The sequence below is a fragment of the Drosophila tropicalis genome, unplaced genomic scaffold, assembly GCF_018151085.1.
Source record: "Drosophila tropicalis isolate 14030-0801.00 unplaced genomic scaffold, ASM1815108v1 contig_859, whole genome shotgun sequence".
NCBI lineage: Eukaryota > Metazoa > Arthropoda > Insecta > Diptera > Drosophilidae > Drosophila > Drosophila tropicalis.
The window spans coordinates 10,211,547-10,231,119 of record NW_027173353.1 but is presented as its reverse complement, the minus strand read 5'-3'; the positions used below and the strand labels follow the sequence as shown (position 1 = coordinate 10,231,119).

Genomic DNA, 19,573 nt, shown 5'->3' with positions numbered 1-19,573 from the left:
CATGTTGTTGATTGAGTTTGAGTGCACTTATCATTATAAGCTCTTACCATGTTTAAATTTTAGGCACACAACAGCTTTTTTCGCCTTATGTTTAGGTTTCCAATTACTTGTTGTGTAGCTTCATTTTCTTCACAGAAAGTTTATATATATAAGTTTATAAAGTTTGGCCATGATAATATATATGTTCCAAACGCTTTTTCTGGGCCTCCAGGCATTATTGTCTGTGCCTGTCAATCTTGAAAGTATTAATTACTATGAACGTCGTTTAGAATCAACTCTCTTAACAATAACTCAGTCTTACACGATTGCTAATTAGCTGAAATTCTACCTTTGAACACTAATCAAAACTTTAATCTTACATGATCCATGAGTATAGAGGGAGCACCCAGAGTCGAGATAGTCCGAAATGAACTCCATAACAGTATCTACAACATCTGCTTCTTTGGGGGATATTTAAGATTACTAAGACAATTACTAAAGTGAAAGACCTTTCATATGATATATGACTAACTTAATGACAACATATTACAGAAATTTGCTGGTCAAGTTCATGTCTCACTTATTACAGATTGGCCAAGATTTAGATTTAGTTACTTGGTTTCGAGTCCAATTGAAATTGAAGAAGGTTCATCCAGTTTGCAGTTTAGTGTATCATTCATGAGCATTTTGTCTCTTTGGGTGTATTCTATTTCATATCACATGCATGTAGGTATATATTTAATTTGCATTTGAATCAATTGTCTTTCGAGATATTCACTTAACATTTCATTTAGTGATATTATTTTCTGATTGTTTCTGATGTTTGTTTTTACTTTAAATGCTAATCAAAATGTTTTAATTTAATGCCATTTTCAGTTGACAATTTGTGTTGGACCAGAGAGCAGGAATTTGCATACAATTGAATTGTGTCAGTCTATCTGTCTGTCTGCCTGGGAGCTAACAGCAGCAGCAGGAGGAGGAGGTGGTGGCGAAGGAAAGGAAGAGGGAGAGTGAGTGCTGTGTGTGTGGTAAGTTTTTGTTATTTCATTGTTTGGTTAGTTGGTTATTTTATATATGTATTTGTTTTTTTTATTTGAAATGTTACGTTCGTTATCGTCAAAGTGTTTAAAATGCCCATCCATGATATCGCACACAGTAGAAATGTGGGGATGGGGGGCGACAACGAGACACATATGTTCATACATACTCGACATGTCAGCGCGCCTGGCGAGGGAATTCGTTGACGGAGGGGGACCATTCTGATATATGCATACCTTCATACCTACTGATATCCGTGGGATTAGAATTTTGTTTGCCAACTCTCTCACCATGGGGCTCTGACCAGTCGAGCCATGTCATCGGCATGCAAATTTCTTCGCCTGCTTTTGACATTTGCATGTGACGCTCGCAATTAAATGCGTGAATCGTATGGATGGGTGGTGTGGCAAGACAAATGAGCGTTGGGGTGTATGGAGTCCAATGGAGTTAACATAAATGCGTCATGGCAAAGTGTTGCGTGTTGCATTTTAAATGAATATTTTATGGGCATTGCCGGTGGCGTTTTCTGCTTCTACTTTCCGATTGTTTCAGTTGGCTGCGTGAGCGTACGCCTTAAATTATGCAACACTTGATACAATGCAACTTAAAATGCATGTTTTCTTCATTTTGTTTTTAGTTTCCTTCACTATAATTTATTTAAAAAGCATCTTCATTCCATTCTGTGTAAAAACATATTAAAGTCACACGAATATTTCAATCGATGAACAGAGTCAAAAATCTTTCGATATGTTGACATTTAGATAGACAAGTAACAGCTAAACTATGTAATATTTGTATACAAGGAGACAGGAAGCAAGGTACATATATATCTATATCTAGGATTACGTTCCCTCTTTTTTTAAGATAACCAGACAGACAGTCTCCGCATGGTTTCGCTAGGTTACTACCTAGAGGGACATATGGATAGATGCATGGGAAGAAAGATGGATAGCTGTAGCAATACTTAGTTGCATACCAGACATTCATCTCAATTTATCGTACTTAGCTGTATATCCGGGGCAGATCGAAGTGTCGTCTACGTATATCAAAGTCGCCAGCTCAGATATACATACATATTCCCCCACACAGGGGCAGAGACTCATGTGTGGAGTTGATGTTACGATTACTTACTCTCAGTTGGCATTGTGTGCGTACTGCACTTGTCATCCGAATGCCTTTCAGTCTCTTAGACATCCCGATCCCATACGACCCGTTGCCCACTTTTGCCTTCTAGAGCAAACAAGTAATTTCACTTGACATGCAATTTTTTGTGAGCCATCTATCTCTATCTCGCTCTCTATCCTTTTATTTCTTTGCGTGTCACCATCTCGGTCTTTTTCTCTGGCACAAACAAAATGGAATAGCAAGAACGTTGCATCCGATAGAGATGAAGCTAAACACAGAGAGAGACGAGCATGTGTCCCCAAACCACTTTTGATTTTCCATTTCTCCCTGTCCCACTCTGTCCTGACAAACAAAAAAAAACGAAAGTATTTTCTTATCTAACCGCAAAAGCTGCGCAAAAGTGAAAAATGTCAATGCCAAGACAAATGTAAGAAGTGCACAAAGAGCACAAGGACACTGGGGCATTGATAAGGGAATGCTTTATGCTTATCTCCCATTGATTTCCCCATATGCAATTTACGTTTGAATAATATTTTCACCAGTCTACGCTTAGTCTATAGCTTAAGTCAGCTTAATATCTTAGTTTGATTAAATCAATCAAACCAGCAAAGATTGTTTATGGCCTTGGGTTGTATTTTGAGTTTACTTTATAAGGATTAGCATTTAATTGAGCTGTAGCTGAATAAGAGATTAAGTTGTTAGCTCATAAGTTTATTGAACACATTTATAATCGAATTACCTTTTGCTTTTTCTATTCAATTGGAACTTGTTATGATGCTCTAAGAGAAAACAAAATTTCCATAGCATACAAACAGGGATTGCAATACAGTTTCCGTTTTGCTTGCATTTTGATTTCTTTTACTTTGTCGCCTTTTAGTGTACATGTGTGCAAGTACATACATACATATGTATTAGTGTTTGTAGTTTGTTTAAAAGAATGCCGGAAGCTTTCAGTTTGGGACAAAAGCAGCTTTATATCCTTATTCTTGCTATCCATATACCCATCCATGCTTTCAGTCAGTTGAATGCGCCATTTGGCATTGATGTGGCCGGGCTCACTTCAACGTAACAAATTCACCAACATTCTCAGTCGTTTAGCTGTATCAGCACTTGAACGTTTCACACATCCTGAAAGTACATACTATTCAAGTGCCTTTTACTTTTACTCCCAGTTCTATTTCCTATTTTCCTATGTATTTTTTGCCTTAGTTTTGTTTTGTTTAGAAAATTGTTTGCCGCTGCTTGTGCTGGTGATGCTTTTGCAGTTGTGTTTTTTGGTCCTTTTTTGTTTTTGGGAATTATCCGCTTATGCTAATCTGTCTTACGTTTCAAAAATTTCTTATTCTCTCTCACTGTCTTTTATGGTGTTAGTATCCGTTGTCCAATTTTCTTTTCTGCCACACATGAACAGACTAAACCAGCTTTAAAAGATAGCCAAAACACGATAGACAGTGGGAACTATAGAAAGAGACAGAAAGAGAAAAAAGACAGAGAAAGGGAAAGAAACATTCTGCTGCCACTTGAGGTTCCTCATCGTTTTCCCGTCTTCCTTCCTTCAGTGGCACTTCAAGGATGAGTGTAAGTAGCTTTTGTTACGTTATTCCACTTCTCTTCCTATTAAGAAAGGGCGACAAATCGACCAAAGTGTTGGCCCTTTCGCCATTTGCATTGAGTTCCCTATTCTTCGTTATGCGTTCTCCATTTAAGCATAATAACAATAATTGCTGACTTCGTTGTGTTCTACTAACTAACTACAAGCAGTGTTTAAGCATGATTAGCATACTTTTTGTCCAGAACTCGTGTAAATTGTGTTATGAATTAATCGAAATTCTTCAGCTCAAATCAAGCGGCAGTGAAATCGATGTTAGTCAACGCAATGCCAACATCCGGAATCTCTTTACACCCACGCCGTCTGCCTTGGCCAAGCGCAAGGAGGCACGAAAGCGCAGCCAGAGCAGTGTTAGTCTCCAGCGTGGCCATTCGGAAATGGAAATGGGCCAAAACTACTTGTACAATGGCAATAATGGTAATCACTATGCTGATGATAATGATGATCAACATGGCATGGGAGTCTTGAGCGCCTTGGGCATAAATCAATTGCCAATGACTGGGAATCAATCAGCAATGAAACAATACCATGCCGTTAACGGTTATGGCCAGAACAATGCCAGCCACAAGGACGGCCAAGGCAACAGCAACAAAAGCAACAATGGCTGGCATCAGAGCGCATTCGAATTGGCCATGAAGCCAGCTTCTGGTTCAGCCTTAGTTCATGCTCCACCACCAGTGCCTTTGCGTTCTCGGCAGCACAAAAGCTGGAAGTCAACGAGCCAGCTGGAAAATTTTATTAACAGCAACGAAGAGAAACAGTCAAAGCATCTGCAGATGGAGCTGGAGCTCCAGCAGCAGCAGCAGGACATGGCTGTTGACTTTGGTAATGAAATGACCTGGGGCAAATCTGCAGAGAAATCGCAGGCATTGAATCACCTGAGAACGTTGTCGCCGTCGTCAGTGCAAGCAAGATTTTCCCTTGCTGCTAATGCTTATGATAATAATGATTTTAACATTGACGATTATGATGCTCATGATGATGATGATGATGCTGCTGCCCCTGCCACTGCCATTAGTATGCTGCTGCCGGACAAGGAGCAGCGTGAAAGTTTGCACAGCCAAAGGTAAATTGACAAAGCGCCAAAGCAAAGCAGAGCTAAAAAGAGTACACAAAAAAAAGCAAACAAAGAAAAGCAATAAGAACAAAAATAAAATAAAAACCCTTAAATGCTGCCAACTAACACAATTGCGTTTTGGGTTTCCATTCAATGCCAACATTCATGCTTTTCCCCTGTTAGTCTTACATCAAGACTTGAGCAATTTGTTGAAGTTTTGTCCATCTGCAGTCCTTCAATGAGCCAAAAAGTGTAAGCCAAACTAACCTTGACACCCCTGAGCTAACCGAAATTGCAATTGCAACAGTTTGTCCAAGCATTTGCATATCGAATTGCGATTGGAATTGATTGCTTGGACGCTTGGTCGCTTGGTTGCATGGTCGATAGGATAGGATAGGAGAGGGTTACTAACCCTATCGGAAATCGAAATGTAGCTCAAGTGCAACCGCTGTATTGCATATAACGACAACAACAGAAACAACAACGAATCGATATGTCTTATGTCAGCTGCACTCAATTTGCGATTGATAGTCCCTACCTCTCACCCTCCATCCCTCCCACCATACATCTTTCCGTTTTAACAAGCACACTCATATACAATGAACAACATTCTCGAACTGCATTCAAGCGTGCCAGAGAATAAAATCATGCTTAGAATGCGGCTAGAAGGGAGCCGTAGAAGACGAGGGAGCCATGGAGTATCGAAGAGAGAGACGGAGTGGTGGAGTAATGCATTAAGCGTGTCAATTTCTAGCTATTGCACAATCGCTGATTTGATTTGTAACTACAGAGTAAGTTGGGTACGCGGGTTACGCAGCCATCCAAAATGCAATCAGGCATGCCGAATAAGGAGGGCAGCAATGACTATGGTCATGGAGGGCACACACACATAGGAGGGGGGGAGAGATTGAGTTTTAGGGTCCGCGTTCATTGACTGAACAGGCTAATTGAGCTGAGTGAAAGGTAGCGTTAAGGCATTTGTCAAGTTTTGATTGAAAGTGAATTTGATTTATTGCAATTTCCCTTTTCCTTTCTAACAGGAAGAGAAAGAGGAAATATTTCTATTGATAAGCGAAATTGTGGTGAACATTCAATACATTTTCTTTATCGGAAGACAGTTTCTAATGTAATTCTACTTTAATTGAAAGGTGAAACATTGTATTCATCATTAGTTTACCATGATTTGGCCACTTGAAGATCATTACCAATTAGGCACATCTAAAAATATTCATTTTGTTGATATTTTAGTTGCCCAATCTGAGGGAAAATAACACTCATTATCGTTGTCATATCTAAATAATCGTCTGTCTATTTTTTCCCCCCATATCAATCTTTAATCAATTTCGATCGGCATGAATTCTTATCACTGTCTACTTAGTTTTTGTTTATTTTTTTTTTGCCACAACTTACACATGTTAATTTTTCCATACTATGACGCGTTTAAGTATTTATTGTGTACTCTTGCAAAAGAAAGGTTTATCGATTATGTTCAGAAGCTTGCAACGAAAGTAAAATGGAAATCAAACTGGTTAACGATTGTTAATAAGACCAATGAAAGCTCTTTATGTCTTAACTGCAATGATTTTCCATTGAAATATTTAGTGGGAATAAATTGTACCTACTTTTTGTTATGCCTACAGAGTGATCGGTCAAAAGAGTATAGAGCACTTTGCTGTATATTCAAATTTAGTTTAGCTCTGTGAATTTGTTGTCTTCTCATTTTTTGCCATTGCTTTCATTTATTTTTTGCCTTTTTGCTTCCCCCTGATTAATAAAAACAAAGCACAAATTGGAAGGGAAATTGCTGTCACTCAGCGACGCGACGACTTTTTCGCTCTAACGTTGTGTTGTCAGCAATTGCATTAAAACGATGACTTCAGTTGATGTTGCTTTCGCCCTTTCTGCTGTTCCTCCTCCTCCTCAACCTCTTCTCTGACCAACAGTCTCCCCCAGTGAACTCGACTCAATCGTAAGTGCGGCGTTTAAATATACCGCATCAGTTTAATTTAATGCAACGCAGCAACTTTATCAGGCAACAACAGCAACAGTAACAGTAACAACGACAACAACAACAGTAACGGCGTGTTAAAACAACAAAATGCGACGACAGCAATTGTTGTTAACTGAAGCTATACCTCACACCCGTTTACCCATACACACACAACACGCACACCCAGACATATGTGTGTGTGTGTATTCGATGGCTACCGCTTATCGCTGATGTTTTGTCTGGCTGATTCGCTCTATAACGTTGTACATATCACCATCATTCGAAGCAAATCCTCCATTCAGTCCTGTCTATAGATTACGTGTGTGCTTTGCATTCAACTGGCCATTGTGTTGCCCCATCATAACCCGATTGGTAATCCGAAACATGGACGTAGAGCGTATTGTGTTAAATACTCAAACGAAATTAGTCCATAAAGGTGATTCTGGTTTCCTTTGAAACTGCACTTTGATTTAATCCGCGTTGTGTTTGTGAAAAGTCTTTTGTTTTGTAGACTCTCTGAAATCGTTTAAGCGGGTGAAACTATTGAGCTACGCCTATGATCCCTTCAATGCCACTTGGCTCAACCAGTCATGCTGTCTGCCTGTCAAATCATCTCGTCATGGATATGAGCTACTGTGTCTTTTTACGCTCAACCTACAGTTTTCAGACGCCTGCAGCGTTGGCAATTGGCACGATATTTGATTTGATTGACGTTGCTATGCTATGCTATGCCGTACCCTTCTAAGCCAAATTGCTCCTTTTAGCCAACAGAGACAGAGACGAGGACATAGACAGAGAGAGGCATATGCCGTTTTCTGTCAATTTCTGGTGCCTGCCTTTGTTATATCACTTTACTTATCTATCTGCATATCGTTCGTTGGTTGCTTCTTCTCTAATCAGCAATTTTCGTCCTTACCTTCAAACTCATCCTTTTTTGTTTCTGTCCTTTTGACATTTAATTTGTGTAACAGTCGCAAGTTTTGGTTATGTCACGTCAGCGAAAAGCACTGAAGGAGTAAGACAAGTGCAAGTGTTATGCAAGCATAAGTCTGTCAATCACTGAACATTGTATTCAATTTGCAATACTTAGTTAGCTAGCTGAGAGAATACCCCATAATCCTTTGGCAGGAAACAACGTTGCCCGGGGCTACCTCCTGTTTTTGGTTTTGTCAGGTTCGGGCGGGCTTAAATAACCCCCATGTTGATTCTTCATGTGGGCAAGCGAAAAAGGTTCGTTAACTTTCCACTCGTCTAACAGTCAACTGGCAACAATGGCCATGGCCACCATTCCAACAACCAACGTTCCTGTTATAGTTACAATTCAAATCCTGTCCAAACAACAACAACAAACAAATTGCAAAAAAAATGAAAAATATGCTTCACACACACACACACACAGACATGGGGCGAGAGACAAAGAGAGACTATAAAATAGAACTACTACAATCAGCCAGAAACAACAACAACAAAACGTAAAAAAAAAGGGAAACATCAACAACAACAACAACAACAAAAATAAATGGCTGCTGTCGCATTTCCGGCAGCAGTCAACATGGCGGATGTCATGACGCCGCCATTGCCGCCGTTATGTAAACCAAACTACCAAATGTCTCTATATGCATTCTTTTTTTCTCTCTCTCTCTCTTTGTTTTGACTTTTTTGAGAAACAATCTCATCCAGTTGGCAGAGGTTTAAGTTGTGGCCTTTCTGTCGAATATAACTCTGAAAATATAGGTGTAAAATCTGACTAATTTTTCTGTCTTTATTAATTTGCCTTTTTACAAGTGAGAGGGATTCTTTAAGTGCTGATACTTTTATAATATATAAACACTGTTTAACACCATAATCAAATTAGATAGAAAGCAAAAGCATGGGATATTCATGAACTATTCACAATGTGAAATTTAAAGTTAGCCTGGAATATAACGATGACAGAATGTTAAGTGTCCAACTTCGAAAATAGTTTTTAACCCATGAAAACGTGGGCTTTGAGTCTAACTTGAATTACTTTTAACCACTAGATCCTTAGATTTCCTCTATAATACTGTCGTATACACAATTAGTTAGGATTTTGAATTCACTAAATGATTGTCACGATTTTTCTGATTATTCTGCTGATTATGATTAGGATTAGGTTTTATTTCCACCTTTCTGGAATTCCTAGGAAATAGATATTTTGATTCAGGAAATGCAATCAATGGCAACTTATTTTTACACATATTATAAAAGTTATCTACTGAATGTGAAAGAAGTTTTCGATTCAGTTGGAAAATAGTTTAAGTTTGTATGTATAATAGCAGGTTTCTTCTTCAATTTAAAACGTATTTGGATTTGTTCTTAAGAATTTCATACCTAAAAACTCAATAAATTATTTAATTTTTCACATAAATTAAGCTTTTTTGTCACTTATTTGTCATTACGAGAAATGAGATTTAAGATTTTCACTTTGAGAGAAATCAAACAGTCTATAGATCAATTGAATACTAATTCAAATTGATTGGGCTTTTCCCTTTTTTTTGGTTTGTTTCACTTTATTTAGTTTTTTTTTTCGTACTGCATACGATTCGCGTCATAATTTCATTTTACGACCACATTTGATTGCATTTCATATTGGTTACGCACTAACAATACATTGCCCTGCCTCCTGGCTCCTGCCTCCCGCCTCCATCATCTCAATCAATATGAGGCCGCCTATTATTTATTTTGCTCTTGATGATAATAAAAGAAATCTTTTGCTCTATTTACAGCTATCAGGCGACGGTAGGGCGGTCAGCACCGCTGGCCGAGCGATTGCAGAGATTCCGTAACCGCCAGCAACAGCAGCAAGAGCAGAACGAACAGCAGGAGCAACAGCAGCAATATTACGTTAGTGCTGATATCGATAACATACCGTTCATTGGCCAAGTTCAGTTATCAGCTGAACAAATAGGCATAGCCAATTTGCATAGCCATAACAAAGGCAATTTCGGAAATTCAACGAATCGTCGGTCAAGTGCGGGCAACGTATCAAGTTTAGTTGATGCCATCGGGCGTTACTCGCCGGAGGCTTTTGATGAGACAGAGCCAGAGCCAGAACCAGAGCCAGAGTTAGAGTTAGAGCAGCAGTTCGAAGAGGAATTAACGCCACGACGACGACGTGTGCTCATCAAACGGCGCACAGTGCGCACTGCCAAGCAGTCGCCCTTGGCCACTGCTCTAGCAAACGAAACAACAACAACAGCAAAGAGGGAACCAAAAAGTGGCATTGCATGGCTCTCTAGACTGCAAAGCGAAAAGAACAATCAAGTGGTTGCCGCAACAGCAACATCAACATCAACATCAATACCAACATCAACAGCAACTCAAAGTCAACTAGAAACCAAGAACAACAGCAACAATCCCATCATGGCCGTCCTGCGAACTATGAAACTAAAGGAGCGTCTGGCCATAAGCTTGGGTGCCACTTTAGTCTTACTAACACTTCTGCTCATTGTCGATGTGCAAATGGATTTCGGTGTGGCCAATCGTCACCTCCTGCAGCAGCAGCAACAGCAGCAACAACAGCAACATCAAAAACTTCGTTTTGGCAGCAACGACTACGATGCAGCTAGCGGCAAAGGGGCAATGGGTACTGGAATTCTGCATGAGTTTAAACGCAAATTCTTACAAAAGAGGTAAGTGAGTCGGATATGATTGAATTAAGACCAAATATCACTGGGCCTGGGCATTGATTCTGTGGGTTTCCTTATACACACAAATCTCGAGAGGGTCAAGACGCTAGAGTTTTGGTTTTATAGCCTTCCACCCCTTCTCCACCACCACAGACCACAGTCAGATATAAAGGACGACCAGGTACATAATTCAATTTAGCAGAATGCAACAAAAGTTGCAATAAAACTTGGTTGGCTCGGTATTAAAACGTAATTTGCTACTACCCTCAGGTAGAGAAAAGAGGGAAAAAATGGCAGTGAAAGGAACGCAAAAAACAGGTACATTAAACCCCAAGAAACTTCTTGGAAAACTACAAGTCGACGTCGACCTCTGAGAAGGAACAATTTTAATGCCCCTGTATATGGGCAGCATGGGTAAAAGAAGGTTTGGAGAGGGCTTTTGGGGGATCCCAAGTCGCTTTACATTTGCGCTTTTCTCCAGCTGCGTTAAATGGTATGTGCGGCGGGGTCTGCGGCGGAAGCCGAGTAATAAAACATCAAAATGACGCAGCAAGGCGCAAGGCGGAAGGCAACCTGTTAAGTCCTTTCCTTTCAGGTGCAACAAACGATGGCAACGCCAACCAACCAGTCAACCAGCCAACCAGCCAACCAACGTACCCAAACAGAACCGAACTTCGACTCCGTCTGTGACTACGACTCGACTCCATTCGACCTGACCTGAACTGACAGCAGCGGCAACATAAAACGCCAATGTTTAGCCAGTAAATATTTAATTAATTCATAAGTCGCTTGCCACTGCCTCAACAGAAGAAACAACAAAAACGATGAAGAAAGTGGAATGAAAAAAATAAAAACAAGAAGAACGGAAAAGAAAAACGCTTGCCATATTTTCCCGGTCAAAAGCTGCGTGAGCTGCTTTTGCCAAGGCAAATGCAAAATTATGATGCCTTCTTCCATGATTCTCTTCTCCTCTAACCCACACCCAGAACGTCTCTTGTGGCAGTATCTGCATTGGGTGGTTGGTTCGGTTCGGTTCTGTGAAACGTAATAAATTCTATTTAAGCATCAAATGTTTGGACCAGAGTCACCCAGTTCCTGCTGCTCCTCCTTCTCCTGGCATCTCGGGATTCTCCGCCTGCTTTATAAGTTTTTAATTATTTCATTAAAAACTGTACCATCATCATGGTGATGCTATAGATGTTTTTCGTTATCTGCAAAGGCGGTGAAACGAGGGCGGAGGAAAAAACCAATATGAATTTGTAGTGCAGCATATCTTTAATTGCCCACTTACAGCCAGGGCCGTGCTCACGGCCAACGGCAGAACCCCAAGCAGTTGTATCGTTTCCGGTCTCTGAGATTTGGCCAGCATGAAGAGTACCATACGCTGTTGTTCTGCACTCAGATTATAGAATGATATATTATAGATTTCGTACATGATGTCGTCATTCTGTCAAAAGACAAATACGTGATTATTGTTAAGTCTTCCTTAGCAAAATGCAACTAATTAATGCCTACACAATTCTCAAGCAGCGTTCCCAATATGCAATAGAGATACATATTAGGAATAATGCATATTAAATATGGATAGGCGGCCAGCCATTCTGTTGTCAGGGTAACAAATATGGTCAACACAATGCAGACAGCTGAGGTTGTTATTTGCACCGAAACCATGCTATAGAAAACGTCATTACAATCGCAGACGAATCTGAAATATTAATTACATTGAGAATAACGCCAAGAAATTTTGTATTGAAACATACGATTGATATTTCTGTTGCCATTCAATGATATTGGTTAACATTTTGGTGGCCTGTTTGTACTTGTCTTCCGACTGCTCTTCCACAAATAAGTTCAGAGACCGCACCTTGAGCCTTAATATATCGGCAAAGATAAACGATTGCAACAAATAGATTATGATGCATATGTCTCCGGCATATAGGCCGAAAGCACCACAACAAATACACAATGCGTGTGCACTTTGTGTCAAGATGTAGCCGATTTGGCCACTTGGATCCACGCCAGGAATACGAAAATGCATAATCATATAGCGATTGCCAGTCACAAAGCCAGCAATCAAGGGTGTTCCCACCATGCCAAACATTGCCAGGATGTAGGATATGGCCGTTGCGATCAGCGACCGCTTTGTGCGGTGCAAACTCTGCCACAGAATATCCTTATAGCTATCGTCGTACAACTCCAAGCCCTCTGGGTCCGTCTCAATTTCGTATTCTTCATAGATCCCAGTGATTATCTGCATCAAATCGTAGACTTGCCGTGACGTGGATACTCCAGTATACAATTTATTTACTCCCTGGACGGCGCTGCCGATCATGCAACATGCCTGTAAGCCAAACATCCAGTTCATCTCTTCGATTACGGTGAAAACCGTAAAAGAAATATAGATCGTAATTATGGCCGTAACTATCGTTGTTATCACATTAAATCGATAGTTCGGCACATAGATATCAGCACCGAGTATTTTTCCAATAAAGCGCACAAAGCGCATAATCCCCTTGAAGGATTCGCTGGGAAGAAAACCGTTGGACGACATGCTTAACTTCCTAACTGTGACTAAATTTCTTGAAAGTTTCTCCATCTATTAAATAAGGGGTTCAAATTACTCTGCTTTGGGAGCTTCAGCGGCTGCAAGTGACATTGTCGCAACTACTTAAATAATAGCTTAATTATCCACGTGTCCAATACATGTCCAACTATCGACCATTGGTGACTTGTAGTCTGTTGTATGTATACATATATCGTACATCCTTTTATTCGTATGGCCTGGCTCGGTCCCCGTGGCTAAATGTCACGTGACATTTTAATGAGGAAAGTTTTGCAATAATGTTTAATTAAGTGCATGCCCCAAAATCATCGATCAAGCTTTGAATGTGCAACACACAACGCAACTTGCGGCAAAGCTGCTATTGACAAAGGCTTCCTGTTAATCGGCTTTGGCCACAGAATCAATTTAGCATATTGCATAAATACAAAGCCACTGGCAGGAGCGAGCACTAGATAAAATGTAGGGGAGGAATACTTACTTACGATTCATTCAGGTCCGGATTATGAAATGGGCCCATATAGATATATTTTCAGAAAGAGATGACTAAATTTACTTCAGCCATGGGGCCGGAGTTAACTTGGGTAGAAGTTTGTATTCTTCTGAAAGTTGTTTTATGCAATTCTTCCCTTCCCTATAGCTGTTAACGATTTTATAGTCTAATGGCCGCGCAGGAAGAGCCTTTAAACTGGGGCTGTAGTAATTTGGCAGATCAGATATGACATAGATTTAATATAGTTATCTGATTTTGCTCAAATTTGGCAGTCATTGGTAGATATATAAAACTGACAACTATTGATTGTTGTAACAATAGATCAGAAAAGAATGCACTGTTCGTGTCTTTGCTGTTTGAATGATGTTTGTTATGATATAGTAGTTATTTGGTAGTATTTCATAGTATTTGGTTGTTATACATACAAAAGTCATTAGAATGGAGCTCAAGTTTTCAAGTCGTAGATGGAAATAGACGTAAGTTGATCTGTAATTCGTATTCGTATGCAGCTAGAACTCTCCTTTATCATTGTTGTCCTCGCAATTTCCCGTTGATTATTATTAAATATTAGCCATAGTCAACAATTTTAAAGTATAAAACCGAGTTACATTAAGTAAATGCCAAGCACAAGCATCGGTTTTCAAAGTCCTATTTTCTCGTAAGTGTGAGAAGCCAATTATGTACTCACAATTCACTAATTAAAAACATAACTCTATTCATTTAACTCGTTGAAACGATTAAAGAAAATTTTTAGACCTTTCAAAAGAACCGAATAACTGGTTTGCAAATTCCACTCAAGGTTAAACAAATCAGCAAGATCTTAGGTGATCTGCGTTAATGAAAGTTATATTTGATTGTCCTTTCTGAATATTTCTACCAATATCTAGATTAGCAAGTCTTTACGCCCAATAAAAACTTTATGATTCTTTGTACGCCTTTTTTATTGTCTAAGCCAAAATCAGTGACGACTGACCTCAAAGACTCTCCTCGTGATCAATAGAAGACAAATACAACAACTATCTACGACATCCTTAGTAGGATATAACTAAAAACTTTGCAAGTGTGAAACCTTGAAGACATTTCCTTATTAAGGCAATCTATTTTTATGTTTTTCTCTAGACAAAACGTTCCCAAAAGCTGCTAGAATCATAATCCAATTAACACAAGCATATAGGAATTCGGCAAATTGTTTCGTGACCCCAATAAGCTATAATCCGCTCCTGATATAACAAAGAGAGATAGAGAAATGGCAAAGGGAAAAGAAGGGTAGAGATTTTTAATACTTATTACCACATAAAGTGGCATTATGTGGTAAGTGTTTGTGCGTCTGTCTGCCTCTCTAACTGTGTCTGTGTGTGTGTGTTTGTGTGGTTCTGTGTAGGCGTGTGTGTGTGTGTGTGTTTGCGCATTTACTCTGTTTTTGGCCATAAAGCGCGTGAAATCTGCACATGCCCTTTGTTATGGTGAGAAAAATTCTTAATAAGCCCTTTGGCAAAATGAAAGCGGCTTTCTCGGTTTGGCGACTGCAAAACAAACAATAACAAATACTCACACACACACAACACACACTTGCCAAAGTTAAAAGTACACCCAGCCGACGCCGACTGATGGCAACTGTTTAATTGAAAAACTTTCGCATACCTACTCCTAGCACACATTCACCTTTGGCTTGTAATACTTTTCCACCCACATTCACTTGCACATTTAACTTGAAAGTGAGGAAAAGGCTTAAGACAATTTGTAAAAAATTTAATACAACGACAGCACAAAAAGTTTTCAACCAAGTATTATTTTACCTTTACTTTTCCTTTTTTTTTGGGGGGGGCCCAAAAATTCTAAGCCATTCGTCTAATGATGCAAATTTCACATTTCACATTTTGTCATGTGTAACTAACTAGACCTCGTCATTATACTGCAATGGGTGGGGCATACACAAAGCTAAAAACATTTAAATACATATATATTTAGTCATTTATTTTAACGAGCCCAGGCCCAGAGCCAGGCGGAGGCCTAAGGTTAAGGTAAGAGCAATTCCCATACAGCAAACGATCTTAAAATCTCAAGCAGCTGCAACTGCAAAACAGTTAAGACTTTTATGGCAAATTCAAAAACTTTAATTTATTTCTGAAAAGCACTTTGGTACAAGGACTAAACTGCGACAGATTACTAGCCGTGTGACTATGGGCTGCACATTAGGGCAATGTTTCACTTATTGTTAGTACATATATTAACAAAAATAAGAAAATTATTCTTTGGGAATCCAACACATTGCTAAATTTTTAGATTGAATTGTTGTTGAATTCTATCCTTACTGGGAAAATGATTAAATTGCATAACTATATTGAAGAGGATGTAAAACATCATTGAAGGATGCGGCGAGGAAGATAAAAAAGTTTTAAACAAATATGTTAGAAGACTCATAATATTTAAGTAGTCAACTTGTGTATTGTGCCACTGTAACACTTTTGAAAATCCAGAGAGTTGCTTACATGAGAATCGGAGACCGAGGATGACTTCTCTATACACACACACACATGACGAAAGAGTGAGACAAGAGCCAACAATTTTAGTTTACTGCTGTTGGGTTTATTTTTCTTGTATGGCCCCACACTCCTTGGGAAACTGTCTGAGTATATGTATGTGTATGTACATCTTAGATAAATGCAGCTCAACAAAGTTTCAACTTACCTGCCAGTGCGTGTCTTTATATGCTTAGCCATGGGGCACTTAGCTGAACAGCTACTGCTTCTGCCACTCTTCGGTCTGCTGCAGTTAAGAGCAAGGACCACTTGGCAGTTGCAATTAGCAGCAGGAGAGCTTCAGACCATTGTCAAGTGTGCCCCAACTAATTATGGCCCCGTAAATTTGTTCTCTACCACTTTTTTTGCTCATGTATTAATCTTTTCTCTTTTTCTGCAGCAATTCATCGGGCTCCAAAGAGGCATCCACTCAAGCCACTGGCAGTCAAAGTGGCGGGGTGGCCGGCACAAGCGGTCAAGATGGTGGAGGCAGTGCAGCTGGCGGAGGTGCTGGTGCTGGAGCCGGCTCTGGCGCCATGTCCACACGGAAACCCATACCACACGATCGGTATGTGGATCTACAGAGGCTTCTGCTTACCGATGAGTACTCGCATGTCATAGCCGACAATGCGCCGGATGTGACAATGGATAATCCAACGCTGGGCGAGATGTTGCACCTGAGAGGGGGGTAAGTGCCTTGCAAAAGAAAATTGTGTATAAGTTGGGCAAAAAAAGATAGAAAAAAAGGAAAAATTCAATTTCCCCTGAGCGGAAGGTATAATGCTTAGAGTGTTTTTTTACACACATACATAGACCCAGAATCAGACACAAGACCAGACCATGTCTAAAAACCGAGAGTCACAGCCACAGACACAGAGGAAGAGCCTCTATCGTTATGGTACTGGTACTTTTTGGCTTCAACGGAATTGAAATGATTTTTATTGAAATTTACGCTCCATTTACGTGACACATTTACGTTTTAGCCATTTGCTCTAACGTTTACGTTTTGCCCCCTCTCTCTCTCTGTTTCCTCTTGGCCCATCTCTAGTTAAGTGTTGCCTGATTGTCGTTGCTAGCGTTCCTATTGCTATTGTTGTTGTTGTTGTAGCTGTTGACAACGATGAGAGATGCCGCTTAGCGATAACGTTGATGACTTTGCTTGTCTCAACATTGCGTATGCGTAATTTCATACGAGCACAATCAAATAAAATTGCAATAAAGAAATCAATGTGGATTTCCACCATCCACAGAACCCAAACCTCTCAAAGTCCAATATACCAAAATCCAAACCCAAGCCCAAAACGGAAGCTCAACTAGCAATTTGAACCCAAAACCGTACTCTTGAACAGTTACCGTGGTAAAATCGTGGTCTCCCTTCTACATCTTCAACTTAATGCTGCAATGAAATTTATTTCGTTGAGTTTTCCAGTAATCAGCTTAGTTTTCTTTCTTTTCCCCTCTTCACCTCTTAACGTCTTCTTTCTTACGTTTACGAGACGCACAGACACTCAAAAAAATGTTGAAGCACCAAAATCGTTTTCGTTTTCCTCTTCCCTTATTTTTTTTTTATTGAAAATTGAAAACGTAGCGTATGAGTAATTTCATTTGCCTCAATAGTTGGCTAAAGTTGCAGGAAGAGAAAATAAGACGAAGAGGAAAAAAAAGAAGCCAAAATGGTAGAGAGAAAGCGAAATCAACAAGGAGAAAGGGTTAGGTGGAAAATGCAAAGTGGCAAAAACTTGTCAAACTTAAAAGTTTGCTGTTTGTTATTGTTGTTGTAGACGGGTAGGTGTGTCTGTTTGTTGGTGTGTGTGTGGATAAGTGGGCGTTGGCATTAGCATAAAATGCTTGATTTTCTAATTTATAGCACATCACCGAAAACCAAGTTGGAACTTTTCTTCTACTCCTCTGCTGTTCCCTTCTTTACTTTTGATTTTTTTTTTTTTTTTTTTTTTGTGCTGCACGTAGCACAAATGCAAATTTCATTAACAAGCGAAATTGCTGCCAGTAAAAGTGCAAAAAAAGGGAACGAAAACAAGTGAAAAAAAGAAAAGAAAAGGGATTGCTTGTTCTATAGAGATAAAAAGAGAGGGAGGGACATGAAGGTATGAGATACACTTACACGATAAGCACGCTTAGAATAATCAAAAGAGGGAGAAGATGCTACTTTGTTCAAAATACGCAAAATCGATCTAAGAATCTTTCAAGATTTGCGTTAATGTAGCCTTATTTTAGTCAACTTGCACATTCCAAAAGATCAAAATATTCTTACAAGCGCTTTTAAGTTTTTAAGAGGTGCATTTAGTGACAAGCTTTATCCTTATTTCATGTTACCCTTTTAGGCTATTGTTAAAATTTTTGTACTTATATGTTAGCTGAAATTGGATCAACATATAGTTAGTTGGCTGGCTGCTGTCGCCAAAAAAGAGAGAGAGAGAGTTATATCTCATTAAAATTCTGTCGTTTCGCGCTTGGCATTGTGAAGTTGAGCAGCCGCTGGAGACACGCCTGGCCGTGCTCCACGAATCTCCTTCTCCTCATTTCCCGTCTATGTAGTTATATATGCCTGACATTGTCTTTTATCTCTTCGAGCCTCTTCGCTTTGCGGCTTTTTGTTCTCGTTCAGTCAGCGCTTTTGCATACTGCCGAAAAGTATGCAACGCTCATGCTGCTGCTGCTACTCAGGTAGCTCTGCAGCAAAAAAATGGCAACCAAGAGGCAAAGAGAATATAAAGAAAAGGTGGGAAGAAAAAAATGCAAATTCATCTAAAATTACACAAGATGATATATTACAGAGGGCGACAGTCTAAAAAGTCAGGTACATGGCCAACATTGGCTAAAATATAATTAGTTGAAAAAAAGTTTTCACAGATGCCACTGATTCAGCACAAGCCCTGTAAATGTCCTGGCATCCTCATTGGACTTGCGTTTAATTAGTATGACAAATTTTTAATTAGCCTGCAATTGCGGTCGCGTTAAGCTTGGGGTTTGCGGAGTTTGTGAATCCGAAATCTTATTCCATCAACAACAACAAAAAAAGGAGGAAAACGGAAAAAATACTCGACTGCAAATTGAGCAGCTGTCGACCCGGATCTTGGTTTGGGTAATCAAAGACTATGCTCAATGTCGGGTGAGTGTGTAAAACTCGAAGAACGTGCTGACATTTTGCGCCACATCCTATCCTGGTGCCGCTGCCTTGTATGCTCCTTGTCCTTCTCTCGGCTGTTAGCCGCCCATTCTTGTAGTTCTCAGCTTGGTCGTCTCGATCCCAGCTGCAGCTGTTTGGGCTGTCATTGGTTTTAATGCTCGCCGCTGAAGTTTTATCCTCGCTACAATATAAGTTTAATTTCACTTTTGTTTTTTTTTCTTCCTCTCTTTCGATTCCCTTTCCCCACCAACCTTGGAACTCGGTTAAAAGTGTCCGCCCCGTGGTCCTTTCATCTGGGCTGTGTGCTGCAATCTTGGTCCATCCATTGGTTGGTTGGTCGCGGCCGCAAAATTTCACACGCACAAAGTTTTCGCTTGTCTCTTACTTTCAGTCCCCCACGCCCTT

The 19,573-nt window shown here is 39.8% G+C and overlaps 2 protein-coding genes across 2 annotated transcripts in view; one reads left to right on the top strand and one right to left on the bottom strand.

The window, feature by feature from the left end:
- The first annotated feature begins 3,699 nt into the window (after window positions 1–3,699).
- The window catches only part of LOC137582375 (extracellular serine/threonine protein CG31145), a 29,081-nt gene continuing 13,207 nt past the window's right edge, over window positions 3,700–19,573 (top strand). The window contains exons 1-4 of the mRNA XM_068296887.1: window positions 3,700–3,720; window positions 3,979–4,817; window positions 9,546–10,451; window positions 16,421–16,708. Of these exons, the coding sequence (XP_068152988.1) occupies window positions 3,715–3,720; window positions 3,979–4,817; window positions 9,546–10,451; window positions 16,421–16,708 (2,039 nt within the window). The 5' untranslated portion in view covers window positions 3,700–3,714. The remainder of the gene's footprint in view (window positions 3,721–3,978; window positions 4,818–9,545; window positions 10,452–16,420; window positions 16,709–19,573) is intronic.
- Window positions 11,603–12,999, bottom strand: LOC137581999 (putative odorant receptor 83c). Its single transcript, XM_068296425.1, has 4 exons — window positions 12,209–12,999; window positions 11,964–12,153; window positions 11,740–11,895; window positions 11,603–11,659 (listed from the first exon to the last, which is right to left on the bottom strand). Exons 1-4 carry the CDS (start codon window positions 12,997–12,999, stop codon window positions 11,603–11,605), a joined length of 1,194 nt encoding a protein of 397 aa, XP_068152526.1.

What these genes read in the sequence shown, in the direction of transcription:
- LOC137581999 (XM_068296425.1), bottom strand. Translation starts at nt 12,999, where the DNA reads ATGTCGTCCAACGGTTTTCTTCCCAGCGAATCCTTCAAGGGGATTATG. An exon ending in GAACGCTGCTTGAGAATTGT is followed by an intron (nt 11,896 to 11,963) that starts GTAGGCATTAAT and finishes GTCTTTTGACAG; the next exon opens with AATGACGACATCATGTACGA. An exon ending in CCGTGAGCACGGCCCTGGCT is followed by an intron (nt 11,660 to 11,739) that starts GTAAGTGGGCAA and finishes CCGCCTTTGCAG; the next exon opens with ATAACGAAAAACATCTATAG.